Source organism: Arabidopsis thaliana, assembly GCF_000001735.4.
Source record: "Arabidopsis thaliana chromosome 1 sequence".
In the NCBI taxonomy this organism is placed as follows: Eukaryota; Viridiplantae; Streptophyta; class Magnoliopsida; order Brassicales; family Brassicaceae; genus Arabidopsis; species Arabidopsis thaliana.
This window is the reverse complement of record NC_003070.9, coordinates 29,288,753-29,303,802: the sequence shown is the minus strand read 5'-3', so window position 1 is coordinate 29,303,802 and position 15,050 is coordinate 29,288,753. Positions and strand designations below refer to the sequence as shown.

The following is a 15,050-nucleotide window of genomic DNA, read 5'->3' as shown; positions in this document are numbered from 1 at the left end:
CTGGATAGTAACGTAGTAGAGACATGTGTGTCATGGTTTTATTATAGTATTTGATTAGTACGGATATGATCATCCAAAAAAGGGGCATGTGTCAAAATACACATCTGACAAAAATGGAGACAAATAAACCATTGTTTTTGTTCAGTTGTTGTTGTCAAGGTGTATAGTTATTCATTTGGTGAAACAAAGTTATTCTTGTTTTGGTCATTTTATCCATTTAACTAATGGATAGATATTCACATGTGTTTCTGTATTTCTTTCCTCTTTTTACGTATTTCTTTCTCTGTATACATCGTTTAGTTTCTCATAAAGAAAACTTCCAAAATGTAAGTAAAAGAATGGATGAATCTAACTCCTATTTAACTCAACCTCACTAACTCGATCTATAGACACAGAGAGAGCTTTCAAAATTTGGTAACATCGCTCTCAGTTCTCACTACCAAGAAAACTCGACCATCGTGATGTCATCTCTCTCCTACAACGGAGGCTACATTGGAAAAGAGAGCTGCTTCAACGCTTTCTCCGACAAGACCGGTGATGTCAAGTTGCCATGTGAGAGAAGAGAGGAGAAAAAGACAGTGGCGCGTGAGATAATGTCACCTCCAATGTTGCCGTCGCACGTGCCGTCGGTGCTGAAGCGAGAGTACACGAGTGATGGTCGGCTTTTACTCAAGGAAGAGAAAGTGTGTCGCAACGAGTATTTTCGAGCTCACAGATCCAACGGTCGTCTCATGATCCAGCTCGTCTCTCTTGATGAAGATGATGATCGGGATTCGGATGTTAAGAATTGTTGATGATCATCACTATCTTGAATGGAGGCAACTTTCTTTCTTGGAAGGCAAGTTACGTTGAAGTTTGAAGCCTTCAACATGTTTAACCTATTCACTAAAATATCATCAATGTTCTGATTTCTCAATCACCGTTCTGTTTAGTTTTGGTGGTTTCTTTTATTTTCATGTTCCTATAATCTCCGAAACTGAAAGAAAGTGGTTGTAATTTACCGGCTGAAATGGCTATTTGCCCAAATTAAGGTTTATAATATGATAATTATATTAAAGATTTGGGTATATGCCCTACTCATTGTTGCTCCGTCTGATTTGCTCTGCTTAGGTCTTCTTGGTCATTGCAATTGATGTTTCTCTGTTCTGTTTCTCAGGATGTATGTATTGGTACTTGTCTTATTTTTAATAATGAACCGTGCAGTGAAGATCTTGTAAATTGTCAAATATGATTATCTACATGTATGTTTATACTACAAGAGAGACAGAGAGGGAGCAAGTACCATGTGCTTAATTACTTGAAGTAGCTATAGAAGCTTCCAAAATGTTTGGAATCTTACTTTGCTGCTTCTTCCTCTTCTGCTTCGGTATCAAGCTCGAGACCTTCTGCTGCTAATAGCTGAGTGATGAGCTTTTTCTTATCTTCCTCTGCTTTCTTTCGCATCAGATCTCTTTTCTTCAACACTAGCGTGTGTCGCTTTAAAGTGCTGTTGAATAACTCTCTCGATGCTTTCTTCTCCTTCTCCAATATCTTCCTTTCTTCTTCCGGATCCACCTTAATAAGTTTCAAGATTCACAACAGAGCAGAAGAAAGTTACTAAGTTGGAAGAACAAGCTCAAAAAGACACATTATTTCTTACTTTAGAACGAGAAAGACGACGAGCACGCAGGTTTATATCAAGCTGTTGTTGCTCAGCCCAAGCGGCAACCGCCATGTCGCCCCTTTGATCAAAAGCTTTACGCTTTTTCATCAACCATTCCATCCAAGCTTGAGATGCCTACACAAACCCAACACATGTCATCCTTAAAACAATTTCAGAGGGAAAAAAGAAAACTTCAAGTTTATGACTCTTATATATACATACCTTCATCGGATTAACTCGGTTATCCATATCATATTGTACTTTCTTTTCCGAGTCCATGAGCAGCTCGTATGCAGCCTGAATCTTAATGAATCTTGCTTCTGCTGTCTCTCCTTCTTCAAGAGTCCCCTTTCCATCATAAACTAGACAAACAAAATACAGAATCAGAAACAGAGTTACAACTTTGTGACGACAAAGTGCTCTAAAGATCCAGAAAAGTACCATCAGGATGATAGAATTTGGCTAATCTTCTGTATGCTACCTTAATCTGTTCTTCCTCTGCATTTCTATCCAACTCTGTTACTCAAATTCATACAACATAGAACCATATCAGAAACACGAAACACAACACAAAGACTTCTTGTCAAATTCTTCTGACACAAGTCACAAACAGTAACCAAAACAACAGAACCACTCCAATGAATCGAATAGAATCACAAACTTGTGAATCAACAACCACATCAAAGGAAACTGTAAGATACATAAAATTCCCGAATTGGTAGAAGAAGCTTACCGAGAGTATCGTAAGGAGATTTCTCTTGGCTCCAATTCGATGCTCTAACTAGAGTCTTCCTCTGATTCAAACGAAACCAAAGATTCGAATTTTTAGACCTAAACCAAGACGAATTCGAACTCTGGTTTCTAAAGGCGACGTTTTTAATCGAAACCCTAAAAAGTGATCGACTTTGATGTCTACTACAACACACAATCGAAGAGAACACAGAGTATGGTCTACAGATAGCTCGAAGATTGCTCATAACTTCAAGTTCCAACCCAGAAACCGATCAATTTCGTAAACCCAGAAATCAAAATTCATATAAATCAAATTCCACCTCTTTATATGAACGAACAAGTAAGCTCACGAAAATGAAATTCCTGAAAAATCCAACCGAACAAGAGACTTCTTCTTTACTCTTTTCTTCAATTGAATTTTCTCATTTTCCTCAGAAAATTCCAACGGAAGTTTTTTTGTGGACGACTGAAGCGCAACGATGGGAAAATTACAATAGTACCCTTTGATTTATTGAGTTTCACATTAGTCCCTTAATAATACATTAAATATACATTCAGTACACATATTATCAAATTGCTCAGATTTCAAACTTATTTGTTGTATCTAAATATATTACAAAGTTTCAACCCAAATTTACAATCTTCTCTGGAGAGATACTTCATAAAGCAAAAACCATAAAGTTCTAATCAAGAGAATCTCACTCTACTTAATTAACAAAGATCTTTTTTAAAACATCCTTCCAAGCTTTGTGATGAGTATGCTTCTTCAAGACTTTTGATTCTGCTGTTTCTTGTTTTTAAAGTTTTAATAAGTTCCTCTTTTAAGTTGGTTCTTGTGGACGAGCTGCCCAAAGAGAACTAAGAGCACGAAGTCTATGAAGATACTCTCCTAAAGCTAGTAAACCTCGAGCCGATTGTCTTGTCGTTAAGATCTTCGCCATTTGTTGCAAAGTTTGTTGCCTCAGATGATCTGCCTGTTATAATCAGGATAGAGATGTTTGAAATAGAATGACACAAACTTTACTTAATTTGTTTTGAGTTAATGTTTACTACTTACTTGATTCACAAATCCTTCTAATGCTTGAAGATTCTCTATAGCTGCAGCCATGTGAGTGGGATAATGCGTGGACTCGATAACCGCATCAATCACAATGCTTTCAGCTAAACTCTGTTGAAGTTTATCAATCCCTTGAGACAGAGCATCCTCTGCTTGTTGTGATGATTGTTGGAGGTTTCTCACTTCCAAGATTTGTTGATCCGTTAATGGTTGAAGATAAGGCATCACAACCTACAAGAAAAGGGAAGGAGAAAATATTACATTTTGAAAATGTTTTTGTTAGAGATTGTAACATTTTGGGTATTTTTACGTTTAAAAGTTCGGATGGACGAAACCCTCCAATCCATTGGAAGAATCTTTCGGTTGAAGTTCGCCACATTCCCGATATCAAGTAGAAAACATCGGCTTTTGCTGCATCGGATTTCATTTGGAAAAGATTAGCGTAATGGTTCAAGCAACTCTCTACTAGCATCTTGAGTTCTATGTCGCTTATATGAGATTGAAGCGCTGTTCGTAGTTCGCTAACTCTTCTGCTTTGTTCTTGTAGCCAGTGTGAATATTCCATCTCAAATGATGCAATCCCTGTGTTAATACTCCCAGATGGTCCTAAATGGCCCTTGAAAGAAAACATTTAGTACTGAGTCAATTACGAAACCAAAACTGATTTTCTTGATAGAGACTCAAAACAGAACATTTTAAACATATCTTTTGACCTAGCTCACCTGCTGCTTAACCTTTTCGAGTTCTTGCTCTAACTGCGATAACTTTAACCGGCTTTCCTCTAACTGCTGAACATAAGCCTAAAGATACAAAAAAAAAGAGGACTTAGTAGCAACTAACTAAACTATATGAGATTCAATAAAGGGACTTGCTTCTACCTTCTTTCTCAAACGACTTTTGCGAGCCGCTTCTCGGTTCTGCGCTAAACGCCGTTTCATCTATTGGCATATGACAAAAGAATATCAATCAATATCACAAAAACCACCATTTTCTATTATGCATGTATAAAAAAGAAAACATAATTAGCTTTGTTTTGATCTAAACCTTATCATGAATCCTGCCATCATCATCTTGATTATCATTACTAGAAGGTTGTTCTGCTTCGATCTGGTTATGAGAAGAATCATAATTTATCTGCACGTGATTTAAAAACCCATTAGTAAAAAAACAAGTAACAACAACTTTCAAAAATCAATGAATCTTGAAAGAAGAAAACTAGTTAACCTTGATGTTGTTGTTGTGATCATCAATTCTAGGATCAACCTGAATAATAGAGGAAGTAGCAGTATTGGGACTATGATCATTGATATCAGATTTGAAAACATTTCCCCAACCGACAATTTGTTGAAATGGCTCATAGATTCCCATGTCTCTTAAAGATGCAAGTTGTGTTGGAGAAGAAGAACTCATCATCTCTATATATATCCTCTACATATCAAACCAATCATAGTTGGTAATTTAGAATCTTTCAAAAACATGCACAAGAATAGATCAAAGCAGAAAGAAAAAAGAAAGTTTTGTGTTGCCTCACCTTCAGTTATAGATCCAATAGCTGGCTCTTAAAAATTGCATTTGCTCTCACTGATACAAACCATAAACAGAATAAACTCTTAATCATTTTTAAAACTAATATAAAGTTTGGAACTAAAAAAAACACACGAGAAACTCCAAATTCTCCAAGATCCAAACGTTTCAAGTGAAAAACAGAGAGGGAGGGAAAATTTAACAAACCTTGATCGATAAGCAGAGATATTCATGAAGAATTTGAGAGCTGAAGAGTTAAAGATGCTTATGAAACACGTTTCTGGTTAATACAGAGATATTTTTCATTCGGACCACAGACATCAAATGGAAGAAGAAGTGTATTTCGTTCCTTTGAACACTTCCTGTCACAAAAAAAAAAAACTTAAAGGTCAAGAGTTCCCATCATGTAAAAGAGAGGAAAAAAGGATTTTTTTTTTTTGTTTTGGTCTTTTTCTATTTCATTTATTTGTGACCATCACGGCATCACCATTAGAGTAATATTTAAGTTAAAGAATTAATAATAGTAATCAAGTTTATTAAGAAATAATCACAATCAATTTAAAGGAACGAAACGTTTAACGACAAACAAAACGCAAGAGAGAGATGCATCTTTGGCAAAGCCGAGAAGGTGACCTTATCGTGCGCTTTAATTTCTGAGGTACGCACGACGTGATGTCATCTACCAAGAGCTGAAATACCTTCCGATGTCGACACGTACCAAGTTCAGTCGATTATTCCGGTGGTGTATAATTTATTTGCATTCCAGAATTGGAAAGAGTCTTATGTTTTAGGGTTCAAATAATAAATAGTTTTAACAGAACAAATATACTTTTCCCCCGTTTCTTTAAATTTTGGTATCGTGGGAAACTTTTGATTTATTGGTTGATCAAAGATTTAGTGCTTTTGACAGCAGCAACAGATTTTCTTAAACTATAGACAAGTTCGAAGTTTATCATAAATGTAGTGTATATAGAACCGTACGTTTTGTAGTATATATATAAATTGAATTGTCATATATGTAAAATCGTTTCATATGTTTCTATGTATGTTACGGCGATTTAAACATGTCGTAAATGATAAAATGATCATGATTTATACTATAATTAGAATATCTAAAGTTGAAAAGATTCATCCTTTTAAATATAAATATATATTCATAATCATAGCCCGAATTATCGTCTAACTGATCATGACCAATCCATAATTTTCGAAACCATTTTCACATCTTTTTGGACATGCACGCTGATGGGTCTGCAAAAGAATCAATGTCTTTTTCCCTATAAGTTAGGTTCATATAGGTGGTACAAAGATGTAGGATTTTCTTTCTTCAAATTTTATTTTATCAACGTTATGTTTTTATTTTCTTTCTTTTACAACTTTAGGTTTATTTTGAGGGGACCATAAGGTTTATGCAGTGGCGTCTTTATGCTTAGTCTCCTTCCCTGACTTAGTGACAAATAATTGGAGCTTTAATGGCCTACCAAACACAAAAGATAACATTTTTAAATCTCTTTATTATTTTAAAATTAGGAATCTTAATTAGTTCGGAACCACTTGTGTAATAAAAATCTGTGTGTTCGACAAAGACAAGCATGTTTGTTTATTTTCTTATTCAGTTTTATTTCCTCTCTTGGTTTTACTTTAATAAAGAGTCCCTCTATATTGTTTTTCCAATCTATATACTATAATAAATATGAATCGGTGCGGTGATACGCAAATAAATAAATACAAGAAAAGCAACAATATTGTATGATCCTGTCAGAATATCAATTGGCATCGCGAAAGATCATATATAGTTTGGCTTGATTTATTGGTAAATCGAAGTTCTTAGAAACTTACCGAGCTAACTAAGCCTTGGTCAAGAACCTAGATAATTTTAAAACTATATGCATGCATTATAGATATCATTGTTACGTCTTATAGTTGATGAAGAAAAAGAAAGTATGATTACAAAAGTTACGTACACACAATTCTACTTTAATTCATCACGAAGACACCGATCTTCCACTATTTTCATTATCTTCTTTCTCCTTTTTTTCGTTATGACTACAAAAGTTATGCATTTTATTGCTTTTCTCGTTATCTTCTCCGTACCTTTTTTAATCTCTTATTTCTTACATTCTTCTCAAGTACACTTTAAAAAAATATATCTTTCAAGATTGATATGGATTGCATTCTACTATTTTCAGACTATATTTTGCACCAGAAATAGTTTCTGTTTGTTTCCCGTTTTCTTGAAAAAAATAGTGGTTAGAAAATACACTTGAAACCAATCTAGGTGAATAAAACATGAAAACTTGTTTTTAGGTTTAAACCGCCGTAGGAAGAATAATCAAAGATATATCGTAACTGAGCAAATCAAAATTTCGAATCTATCATGCCCTGATGAGATTCTTGTGCACGCGAATGATCGATCATCAGACGTTCAAAAAAGGAAAAATTAAAATTCGAATATTTGTAAAATTGCTTCATGAAGAATACATAGTAAATATTCTCCATAAATTACAAAACAAAGAAGGAATATAAGAAAATCTATTAAAGGAGGCATATATATAAATATATATTTATATACTATAGTTCCTTTTATATAAACCGCATGTCGTTCAAAGATTCGAACTTGAACTGAACTGAGATTGATTCTCTTATTTCGCATTCCGAAAAAATGAATACATATTCTTTCATGTTGGTTAAACATGCAGTACAACCACATGATTAGTAATAATAAACTTTTGCTACAAAATCTTAAAATGAACACAGAATTTAAGAGATTAATATCTAAACTCTTAATATTATCTCCTTTGACTTACCGGAAGAGAAGCAAAAATAAAAATAATAATTTTTTTTGTTTCTTTCATAAATTATGAATAATTTAAAAGCAAAGGAAGGTGATGGGCTTCTTTTATCATTGCTTTTGTTCCCATTGTGTGGTATGAAAAAAGGAGCTGATTTTATTTGTTTGGTGACTAAGAATAAAAGGAGTATTTTTTGTTTTCTAATTGATAATTGTTATTGTGGTGTCCTTTCCTTTTAAAGACCAAACAAGCCGGAGGATATTCTCACGTCACACAAGTGCACATGACCTTCCTTCATTGTTGTATCATCAAACTCCATTAGGCAGATCAGTGACTCATAATGTCACCATATTTACTCCATTGCCTGCTAATTTACATAATTATCTGTGTTTCATAATTACAGAAGAAGGTATCAAAGATTTAAATAATAAAGCTCCATATGTGGTTTTTCTAAGGTATCACTAGAATTGAGGATGCCTTGGGTATGAACAAATGACATATCGACAATCTGGGTTCCTGCCAAAATGTATTGTCCTGTTTTCGTGAATCACGGGTATTAAAATAAACGTGTCGATAGGAATTAAAGAAAAGTAGAACTTGTTTACCTTGAAAGGATCAATACTTGTTGGGATGATTAGGTTGACGTGAAGAATGAGGATACTCAACCAAATTCCATTCACCGATAGAGTTTTTATCCTTTTTAACATCAGGAAACTCCACCATGTAGCTTGGATCTCGATTCGGAACATTATAATAGCTACTGTTCCACTGCAAGCCAGTAGGGTTAAGATCAGGACTTCATTTGGAGTATATACTCCATAACTCTAGTGAGAACTAACTAAAAGTCATACCGTTGTTGGCTGAGTATGAGAACTGTTAAGCAAGGTGCTGGAACTTGAGGAGTTCAAATTCCACACGGATTTGTTCGGCTCGTGTCTTTGCTTGTTGGAACTGTAAACGTCAGAGGTGAAAGTATGAAGTGTCTAAATTCGGATACAAAGCTATAGTGGACAGGTAATCTAACTTTTTTTTCTCTGTATATGTCAGTCTCAAGCTGTATAGTCATATGAAACAATGTAATCTGCCGCTTTACCTTGACAGCCCAAGGGAAAGACCAGACTGAACCTCCTTGAGTGAAGATAATGTAGCCAGCAACTTTGCAAATGTTTCAAAAGTCGAGGTTCCGGAAGGAACTTCCAGAGACAGGGACCTGTATCCGTACACAGTCAAGTGAGCCACGCTTTGCTTGAGATGTGCAATTCCTTGCTGCAGATTTCTGAATGTTTCAACGGAATGAGGAGAGGCAGAAGAAAGGCTAACAACGTCAAGGTCAAGGTCATGATAATCTTCTTCTATACTTCCATCTGATTTCAACGAAGTGACACCAAAATTGGTTGTATCTCTACCCGTCCATGAACTTTTCTCTTCAAATGAGTAGTGATCATGGATTGGTACAAAAAGGGGATACCCATTGCTGGCAGAAAAACAAAACAAAAAGATCGTTTAAATCTCTAACTCTAATGGAGACACAAACAGTTCCTGTCATGTCAATGTTAAGATCAGTGATCCTATGTATCTTTATTACTCAATGAACAAAGTCGAGTCCCTACCTAAGACAAAAAGCTCCCAAATATCCACTAAAAAATGGCCAAAGATCTCTAATATCTTATCCTTCCTGTGTATTTTTTTATACTATTATAAGTGCTTATCAGTCAAATATGGTTTACCTTGGAGAAGATGGATAAGAGTTCCAATAAGAATCTCGTTCCCATATTCTTGAACAAGAACCCTGAGACAAAACAATACAGATTTTTTTTTGTAGTCAATCAATCAATTTCCAGATGAAAAGTAATATGTTGTCAATATTAACAAATTATCTCTCAATTTTATTTCCTATGCAAAGATTGCATGCAGGGAGTTTGTGTATGTATGTGCGATTTTCTCAGACTTAGTTACTGAGGCAACTGTTTTCAGCATAAAATTGAGTGAAAATGAGTTGGCATCTACCGCGAAACCCAAGTTATGAAGTGCAGGCACTGAGAGCTTATGGACAACAAGATTCAGAAGCTGCACCATGTACCTGATCCAACCACCAACCATGGGAATGTTAATTCATCAAATATAATAGATGATTATGAGTAAAATGATCTGCAGGAGTAGAAGATGCACTTAGGAGATTGATCTACAGTCTACATATATCTTAAATTATTTCTGTACAGCAAAATTACTGTAAAAAGACGGGGACATGTTACCCTAATGAGGCTGCGAGCTCTTTTGGCGGAACAGAGAGTGGGTTGAGACCTTGTGGTAAGAGAGCATTGCAGATTTGATCATATTGTACACTAGACCCATCTTTGTTCTGCCCCTCTACTGTCACCTGAACATAGTTAGATTCAGTAAAACCATCCTAGAAGATGTGTACAATAACACAGCAGTCTGAAGAGAAATTCCAAGATGGCCTCTGGAAGAAAGAAGATGTGTTTACCAACTTCTTTTTGGCATAGACTCTATACATTAACTATGAAACCTGTATTTTAATAATTGAAGAGATAAGAACCTAAAGTTGGATGTCCTTACCCGGGATAAAGGGAATAATTTGCATATCTGTTTCATAACCAAAGCCTGTTTATAAAGGCGTTCCGAAGTTAGATCGATCTGTACATATGAGATTGGATTTTTTAAAAAAGTGAGACACAGAAATGAGTATATGAGTCCTAGTAAAAGATCTAGTTCAAGCATAGTCATAGAGTTAAAGTATAATGAGATATAGATCTTACATATACCAAGTAGTGATTGCCAATAGTATCTGAATAGTGGTTCTCTAGTTGGTGAACACGGCTCTCCTCTAACTGCAAAAAATGAGACTATTTACATTAACCATAGCAAAATTAATATCATACAAATCCCTTTTTAAGAGAGAAAAAGCAGCAAATGAAAAAAGAAAGTATCACATTACAGCAACGTTAGTTGATTCAATAATGCCATATCTCTCTTTCAGATTGCGAGATAGACTCCGAAATGTGTTTTTGCCTGCATCATCATGAAGTAGGTCTATTTAGACTTATTGTTACGAAGGCGAAAGACGAATTACTTAAGGGCGTATGTTCAGACTTTGCTGCAATTTCTCCACTTGTAGCTGAAGCTTCTCCCGCAACTTAGCAAGCTTCTCATTCTGAAGCTCCTTCCAACAACGTTGACTAATTGCTTTCTCCTGGTCAATAGTGAAGATCACAAGCAAGAATAAGACATCATTTAACACAAGAAAAGCAAATGAATCTCAGATCAGACTTAAAACTCAACAATGAACCTTTGTGACAAGTAAGCCACTTAATCTGAAATACGAAACCTCCCGAAGACTCTTCAACGAGTCCAACTTGACCTTGTATTCGTTTAACCTGCACACAAAGTGCCATCAAATCCGAACTCGTAAGAATTTGAAAGATTCCAAGATCATATCAGATTGTATGAGAACCTGATTATACCCGCGATTAACACAATCTACACAGATTGAGGGACGAAACGACTTGTAGCAAACAGCACATTTGGTAGATTTCTCCATCGATCCTTCGCCGAAGCAGACCAAAATTCCCCAAATTCTTAGGGCTCAGTGACAAATCTAACGCAATGAATCTGTCAATTCAACAATATTCTCCCATCAGAACACCAATCTAAAAGTTCTAATCAAAAGATTGTTGAAATTCCAGGAGACAATGAGCATAAGAGTTTGATCGGAGAGAACTGACCGGTAGAATCCGCCGGCGCCGGGGAAACGTAGCGTCCGGATGACGTAGGAGGAGGATGAAGCGGGAAGAGAATAGAAGAGAAGAAGGAGGATTGAATTTGAAGGAGAGAGTCATTGCGTGAAGATTTAGCAAAGAGCTTAAGGAAGAAGGAGCAATGGACTTTTACGAATTCAAGTTACGTGCACAGAACCTTCCTCTTCTTTTCTTTTTTTCTTACACTTTTTGACCTTTTATTATTACTTTATTACTTTTTGCTCCTAAACTCTTTGTCTGTTTAGTTAATGGTCTTTTAACTCTTTAAATTGCTCAATTCCCCCTTGTTGACATACATTGTTAACTCACTTGACTGAATTGATATGTTTGGCTGATATAAAACAAGTCTGTATCAATTTTGACTACCTGCATACAATATACGATTTTGTTAAATCGGTAAAAATAAAAGCAATGTTATAAGATAAAACATCTAATATCATGATGCATGACACTATCTCAATATAACTAGATTAGATATGCCAACTTGTTACGAGAGAATATATATTTAAGGTAATTTTGTTGTCGTTTACTTTTGCTTTTTCTTCTTTTATTGTTGTTTTCGTGTGTTCTTTACTTTCGTTTAATTATTTTATAGTTAAAGGATTTTGTTTTGGTTGCTTTATTAATGAGTCAGTGGGTTAAATATTTCTTCAAACAAAGCTCGTAATGGATTCATTGAACTGAGACTCTGCCGCCAGTTTAGCTTGTATTTTTTGTGGAATGGTTTTTGAACGACGCAAATTTTAAACATAGATTTTGCCTGACTTTAACGTTAGGTCGTTAGCGTATGCTATGAAATCTAGTGAGATCCACTTAAAAGCTTTTTGATTGGCTGAAAAAACAAACCGTCACGAGCAGAACCTTCTCCTAATCACCCTCATAGATTATTTTTGTTTTGGTTTATTTTTCACTACTCAATATTTTGAACATCCACTAATTTTCTTTATATTCTTAAAACCCCACTACTTTTTCTTTTAAAAGTATTTTCCTATATATTTTATCTTGTTTTTGTGTCTTTGTATATATTTAATGTGTGTGATTTGTCGTGACATATAATAAGAGCGCCAAAATAGTTTGTTTTTATATTTGTATAGCGCCGAATTCATATTTGGATAAATATTGCTACAACCGAATTTAATGGTTTATGCAATATCATGGTTTAAATCTAGATATTCTTTTATGTGAGTTGCAGTTAAAAAAAGAAGAAGAAGATTAGTACAGTTAGTGATAGATTATTAAACTAAAACTATGTCAAAAGTGCCAAATGGTTAACCAACTAAAAACTAAATCTAGATATGTTTATTTTCATATGTTTGTATTTTTGTATATATATATATATATATATATATGGTTTAAAAAACACTAAAAAATAACAATTTTCGATTTTCTGAAATACGAAATATCGTGGCATACAAGTTTAGTTGGTTTGGCATAAAACTTATCAAACTAGCTGTGGTATTTAGGGAATACATCCATTCTACATACATATATAGATTTTCTCATATTTTTGTAGTTCATATTGTACAATGTTTACCGACTATTTATAAAATCACCCAATAAAGAAAAAGAGAAGACACTAGAAAAAGCCATTAAAAAAAGACCAATGAAAATAAAACAAAATAAAGAAAGAAAAAAAAAAAAGGCAAAGAAGAGAAAAGTTTTAATTTCTTCTTCATCACTCAATCGCCATGGGATCCGAAACTTTAGCAGAGCTTTTCTTCATTCCCGGCTTCCCAAAAAACCACCGTCCGAATCTTCTACACCCACCTGACTTCACCGGCGCCTCCTTGAAACTTCCTCCGCCAATCTTTTCATCTCCCTCGCCGGTAACCGTCTGTTTGGCCGGTTTCTTCATACTCTCTCTGTGAAACTTCCTCACCGTGTAAACTTCTGCGATAGCTAGCGACATCTTTTACCGGTTTAGAAAATAAGACAAAATTATGTTTTGAGGAAAGGCAAAACAAAAGTTGTTGTTTGGTAAAAACTTATATTGGGAAAGATGAGTGTTGTTGCATTTTTGGGGGAGAGGTTTGGGGACTTATTTATAGATAAATTTGGTGGGTTCCATTTTACTGAATTTAGTGGGTTTGTTTGCCACCATATGCTGTAGTACTACATCTCTTTTTCATAAATATAATATATCTTGTTATGATATATGTTATATTAAATGTGTATTTTTTAAACAATTTAATGATAATTTCGTTTAGGAAAACAATTGAAGATCTGAGAAAGAGTTAATGCTGTTAAGTAAAAAAAGTTGAAAGAAAAATCTTTGATTGTGTAAGGACAAAAGAAGAATCGAACTCCAAAGAATTTACTTACATGAAATTTTTTTAACATAACATTCGTTCATGGCTATGACATGAATTTAATTATCATCTACTTTATCGTTTACTAATTTGAAACTGAAATTCTCAGTATCCATCAAATTATTAAAAAGTGAAAACAAAATATTCACATACTAAACGACAGAAAAGTTAATGATGAAATTTTGATTATACTTTAGTCTTTTTTTACTGTATCTTATGCTCGCATGCTGTAGCTGTTATGACTTCTCTAAAAACTTTTATTTTCTTAATGGACCGATGACCGATCAATATTTCCTTTTGTCTACAGATCAATCCAAAATTATCTACTAAAAAGATGCAAACTAATCTCGAAGGGATAATCAAAATTGTGAAAAGGGGCACAACAATCAGCAATCGACGTAAAAATAGTTTCTTTAAAAACAACTACACTTTGTCTTAGAGATTTTGAAAGCGCATACACACTTGATTTTAGATTTTGGTTCAGTAATATAAAATAAAGTACAAAATAATTTTTATAATTTAACAAACGATATGGATTCATAACGGTAATTAACTAAAAATTATTTGATCGTAGTAAAGTATGATGGCTATTAGAAAGTTTCAAAACAATTAATAAACAAAAAGTGATCAAGATTCGAGTGATAATCCAAGAATGTATTGGAGAAGGCCTGAGAGGAATCTGACTCGGCCGCCAATTTAGCTTCCAAATGATAATCGAATCGACCACAATATCCATAAACGTGTCCAAATTAAGAAGCCAAGAACATATAGTTTTAATTTAAGTGTATACCTAAAATATATGCCAAATCTTTATTCTATTTTATATCTATCATATTTCCGATTGCTGGTAGTGGACTTCACACTCATCTAATATAAATAGCATTTCTCACTCTCTTTTTTTTTTTTTTTGTCTGAGATTTGTTTGTGTTTTTAGTCACGTTTCTTATTATGTGGTTCCATTTCTGGATAATGCAGACAATTTTGTTCTTGCATAATCTAATTATTTGAGCGGTTATATTAGATATTGTTCGATATATTCGTTATTCATTTTTTTTTTGAAAATGTCAAAGATCCGATACTAACTCCATTTTTGTCTTTCGGCAAAAGAGCAACATACAACAGTATTCGACATTTCGGTTTGTATTCACCACGTGTGTCAATGACAATTCATAATCATTTTGACGCTGAAAATAAAACACAAAACACTTCCACATACTT

The 15,050-nt window shown here is 34.3% G+C and overlaps 6 protein-coding genes and 1 long non-coding RNA gene across 13 annotated transcripts; 2 read left to right on the top strand and 5 right to left on the bottom strand.

The window, feature by feature from the left end:
- Positions 1-232: 232 nt before the first annotated feature.
- Positions 233-2,832, bottom strand: AT1G77930 (Chaperone DnaJ-domain superfamily protein). Of its 3 annotated transcripts, NM_202437.2 has the most exons (6): positions 2,376-2,803; positions 2,084-2,158; positions 1,865-2,004; positions 1,640-1,777; positions 1,283-1,554; positions 233-878 (listed from the first exon to the last, which is right to left on the bottom strand). In NM_202437.2, exons 1-5 carry the CDS (start codon positions 2,617-2,619, stop codon positions 1,336-1,338), a joined length of 816 nt encoding a protein of 271 aa, NP_974166.1. In that variant the 5' UTR covers positions 2,620-2,803; the 3' UTR covers positions 233-878; positions 1,283-1,335. The 3 variants fall into 3 exon arrangements, with proteins under 3 accessions (NP_974166.1, NP_565163.1, NP_001321982.1); NM_106442.3 differs by lacking the exon at positions 233-878 and having other exon boundaries at positions 1,091-1,554; positions 2,376-2,832; NM_001334805.1 differs by lacking the exon at positions 233-878 and having other exon boundaries at positions 1,091-1,777; positions 2,376-2,832.
- AT1G77932 (FANTASTIC four protein, putative (DUF3049)) lies at positions 284-1,087 on the top strand. The gene has a single exon (NM_001124143.2). The coding sequence runs from the start codon at positions 462-464 to the stop codon at positions 792-794; it is 333 nt and encodes a 110-aa protein (NP_001117615.1). The 5' UTR covers positions 284-461; the 3' UTR covers positions 795-1,087.
- A 25-nt stretch (positions 2,833-2,857) lies between the features above and the next one.
- On the bottom strand, positions 2,858-5,560 carry TGA7 (bZIP transcription factor family protein). Its single transcript, NM_106441.4, has 9 exons — positions 5,163-5,560; positions 4,963-5,012; positions 4,656-4,859; positions 4,476-4,565; positions 4,310-4,369; positions 4,154-4,231; positions 3,742-4,047; positions 3,432-3,662; positions 2,858-3,348 (listed from the first exon to the last, which is right to left on the bottom strand). Exons 3-9 carry the CDS (start codon positions 4,842-4,844, stop codon positions 3,196-3,198), a joined length of 1,107 nt encoding a protein of 368 aa, NP_565162.1. The 5' UTR covers positions 4,845-4,859; positions 4,963-5,012; positions 5,163-5,560; the 3' UTR covers positions 2,858-3,195.
- Positions 5,561-6,951: 1,391 nt separating this feature from the next.
- On the top strand, positions 6,952-7,289 carry AT1G09767. Its single transcript, NR_139688.1, has one exon. It is a non-coding gene; the product is annotated as an other RNA (long non-coding RNA).
- Positions 7,290-7,395: 106 nt separating this feature from the next.
- Positions 7,396-7,665, bottom strand: AT1G77910 (uncharacterized protein; the record flags this gene model as incomplete). The annotated part of the gene is made up of 1 exon (NM_106440.1): positions 7,396-7,665. One exon carries the CDS (start codon positions 7,663-7,665, stop codon positions 7,396-7,398), a length of 270 nt encoding a protein of 89 aa, NP_177914.1.
- On the bottom strand, positions 7,643-11,728 carry AT1G77890 (DNA-directed RNA polymerase II protein). 5 transcript variants are annotated; one of them, NM_106438.4, is made up of 14 exons: positions 11,491-11,728; positions 11,230-11,377; positions 11,055-11,142; positions 10,859-10,958; positions 10,704-10,777; positions 10,525-10,596; positions 10,325-10,402; positions 10,000-10,124; positions 9,755-9,827; positions 9,475-9,536; positions 8,841-9,221; positions 8,599-8,698; positions 8,353-8,515; positions 7,643-8,263 (listed from the first exon to the last, which is right to left on the bottom strand). In NM_106438.4, the coding sequence occupies exons 2-13, from the start codon at positions 11,304-11,306 to the stop codon at positions 8,363-8,365; spliced, it is 1,383 nt and encodes a 460-aa protein (NP_177912.2). In that variant the 5' UTR covers positions 11,307-11,377; positions 11,491-11,728; the 3' UTR covers positions 7,643-8,263; positions 8,353-8,362. The 5 variants fall into 5 exon arrangements, with proteins under 5 accessions (NP_177912.2, NP_001117614.1, NP_001323212.1 ...); NM_001124142.2 differs by having other exon boundaries at positions 10,325-10,369; positions 11,491-11,713; NM_001198494.1 differs by having other exon boundaries at positions 8,027-8,263; positions 10,531-10,596; positions 11,491-11,613.
- Positions 11,729-12,877: 1,149 nt separating this feature from the next.
- AT1G77885 (uncharacterized protein) lies at positions 12,878-13,930 on the bottom strand. Its single transcript, NM_202436.2, has one exon. It carries the CDS (start codon positions 13,430-13,432, stop codon positions 13,199-13,201), a length of 234 nt encoding a protein of 77 aa, NP_974165.1. The 5' UTR covers positions 13,433-13,930; the 3' UTR covers positions 12,878-13,198.
- Between the last annotated feature and the right edge of the window lie 1,120 nt (positions 13,931-15,050).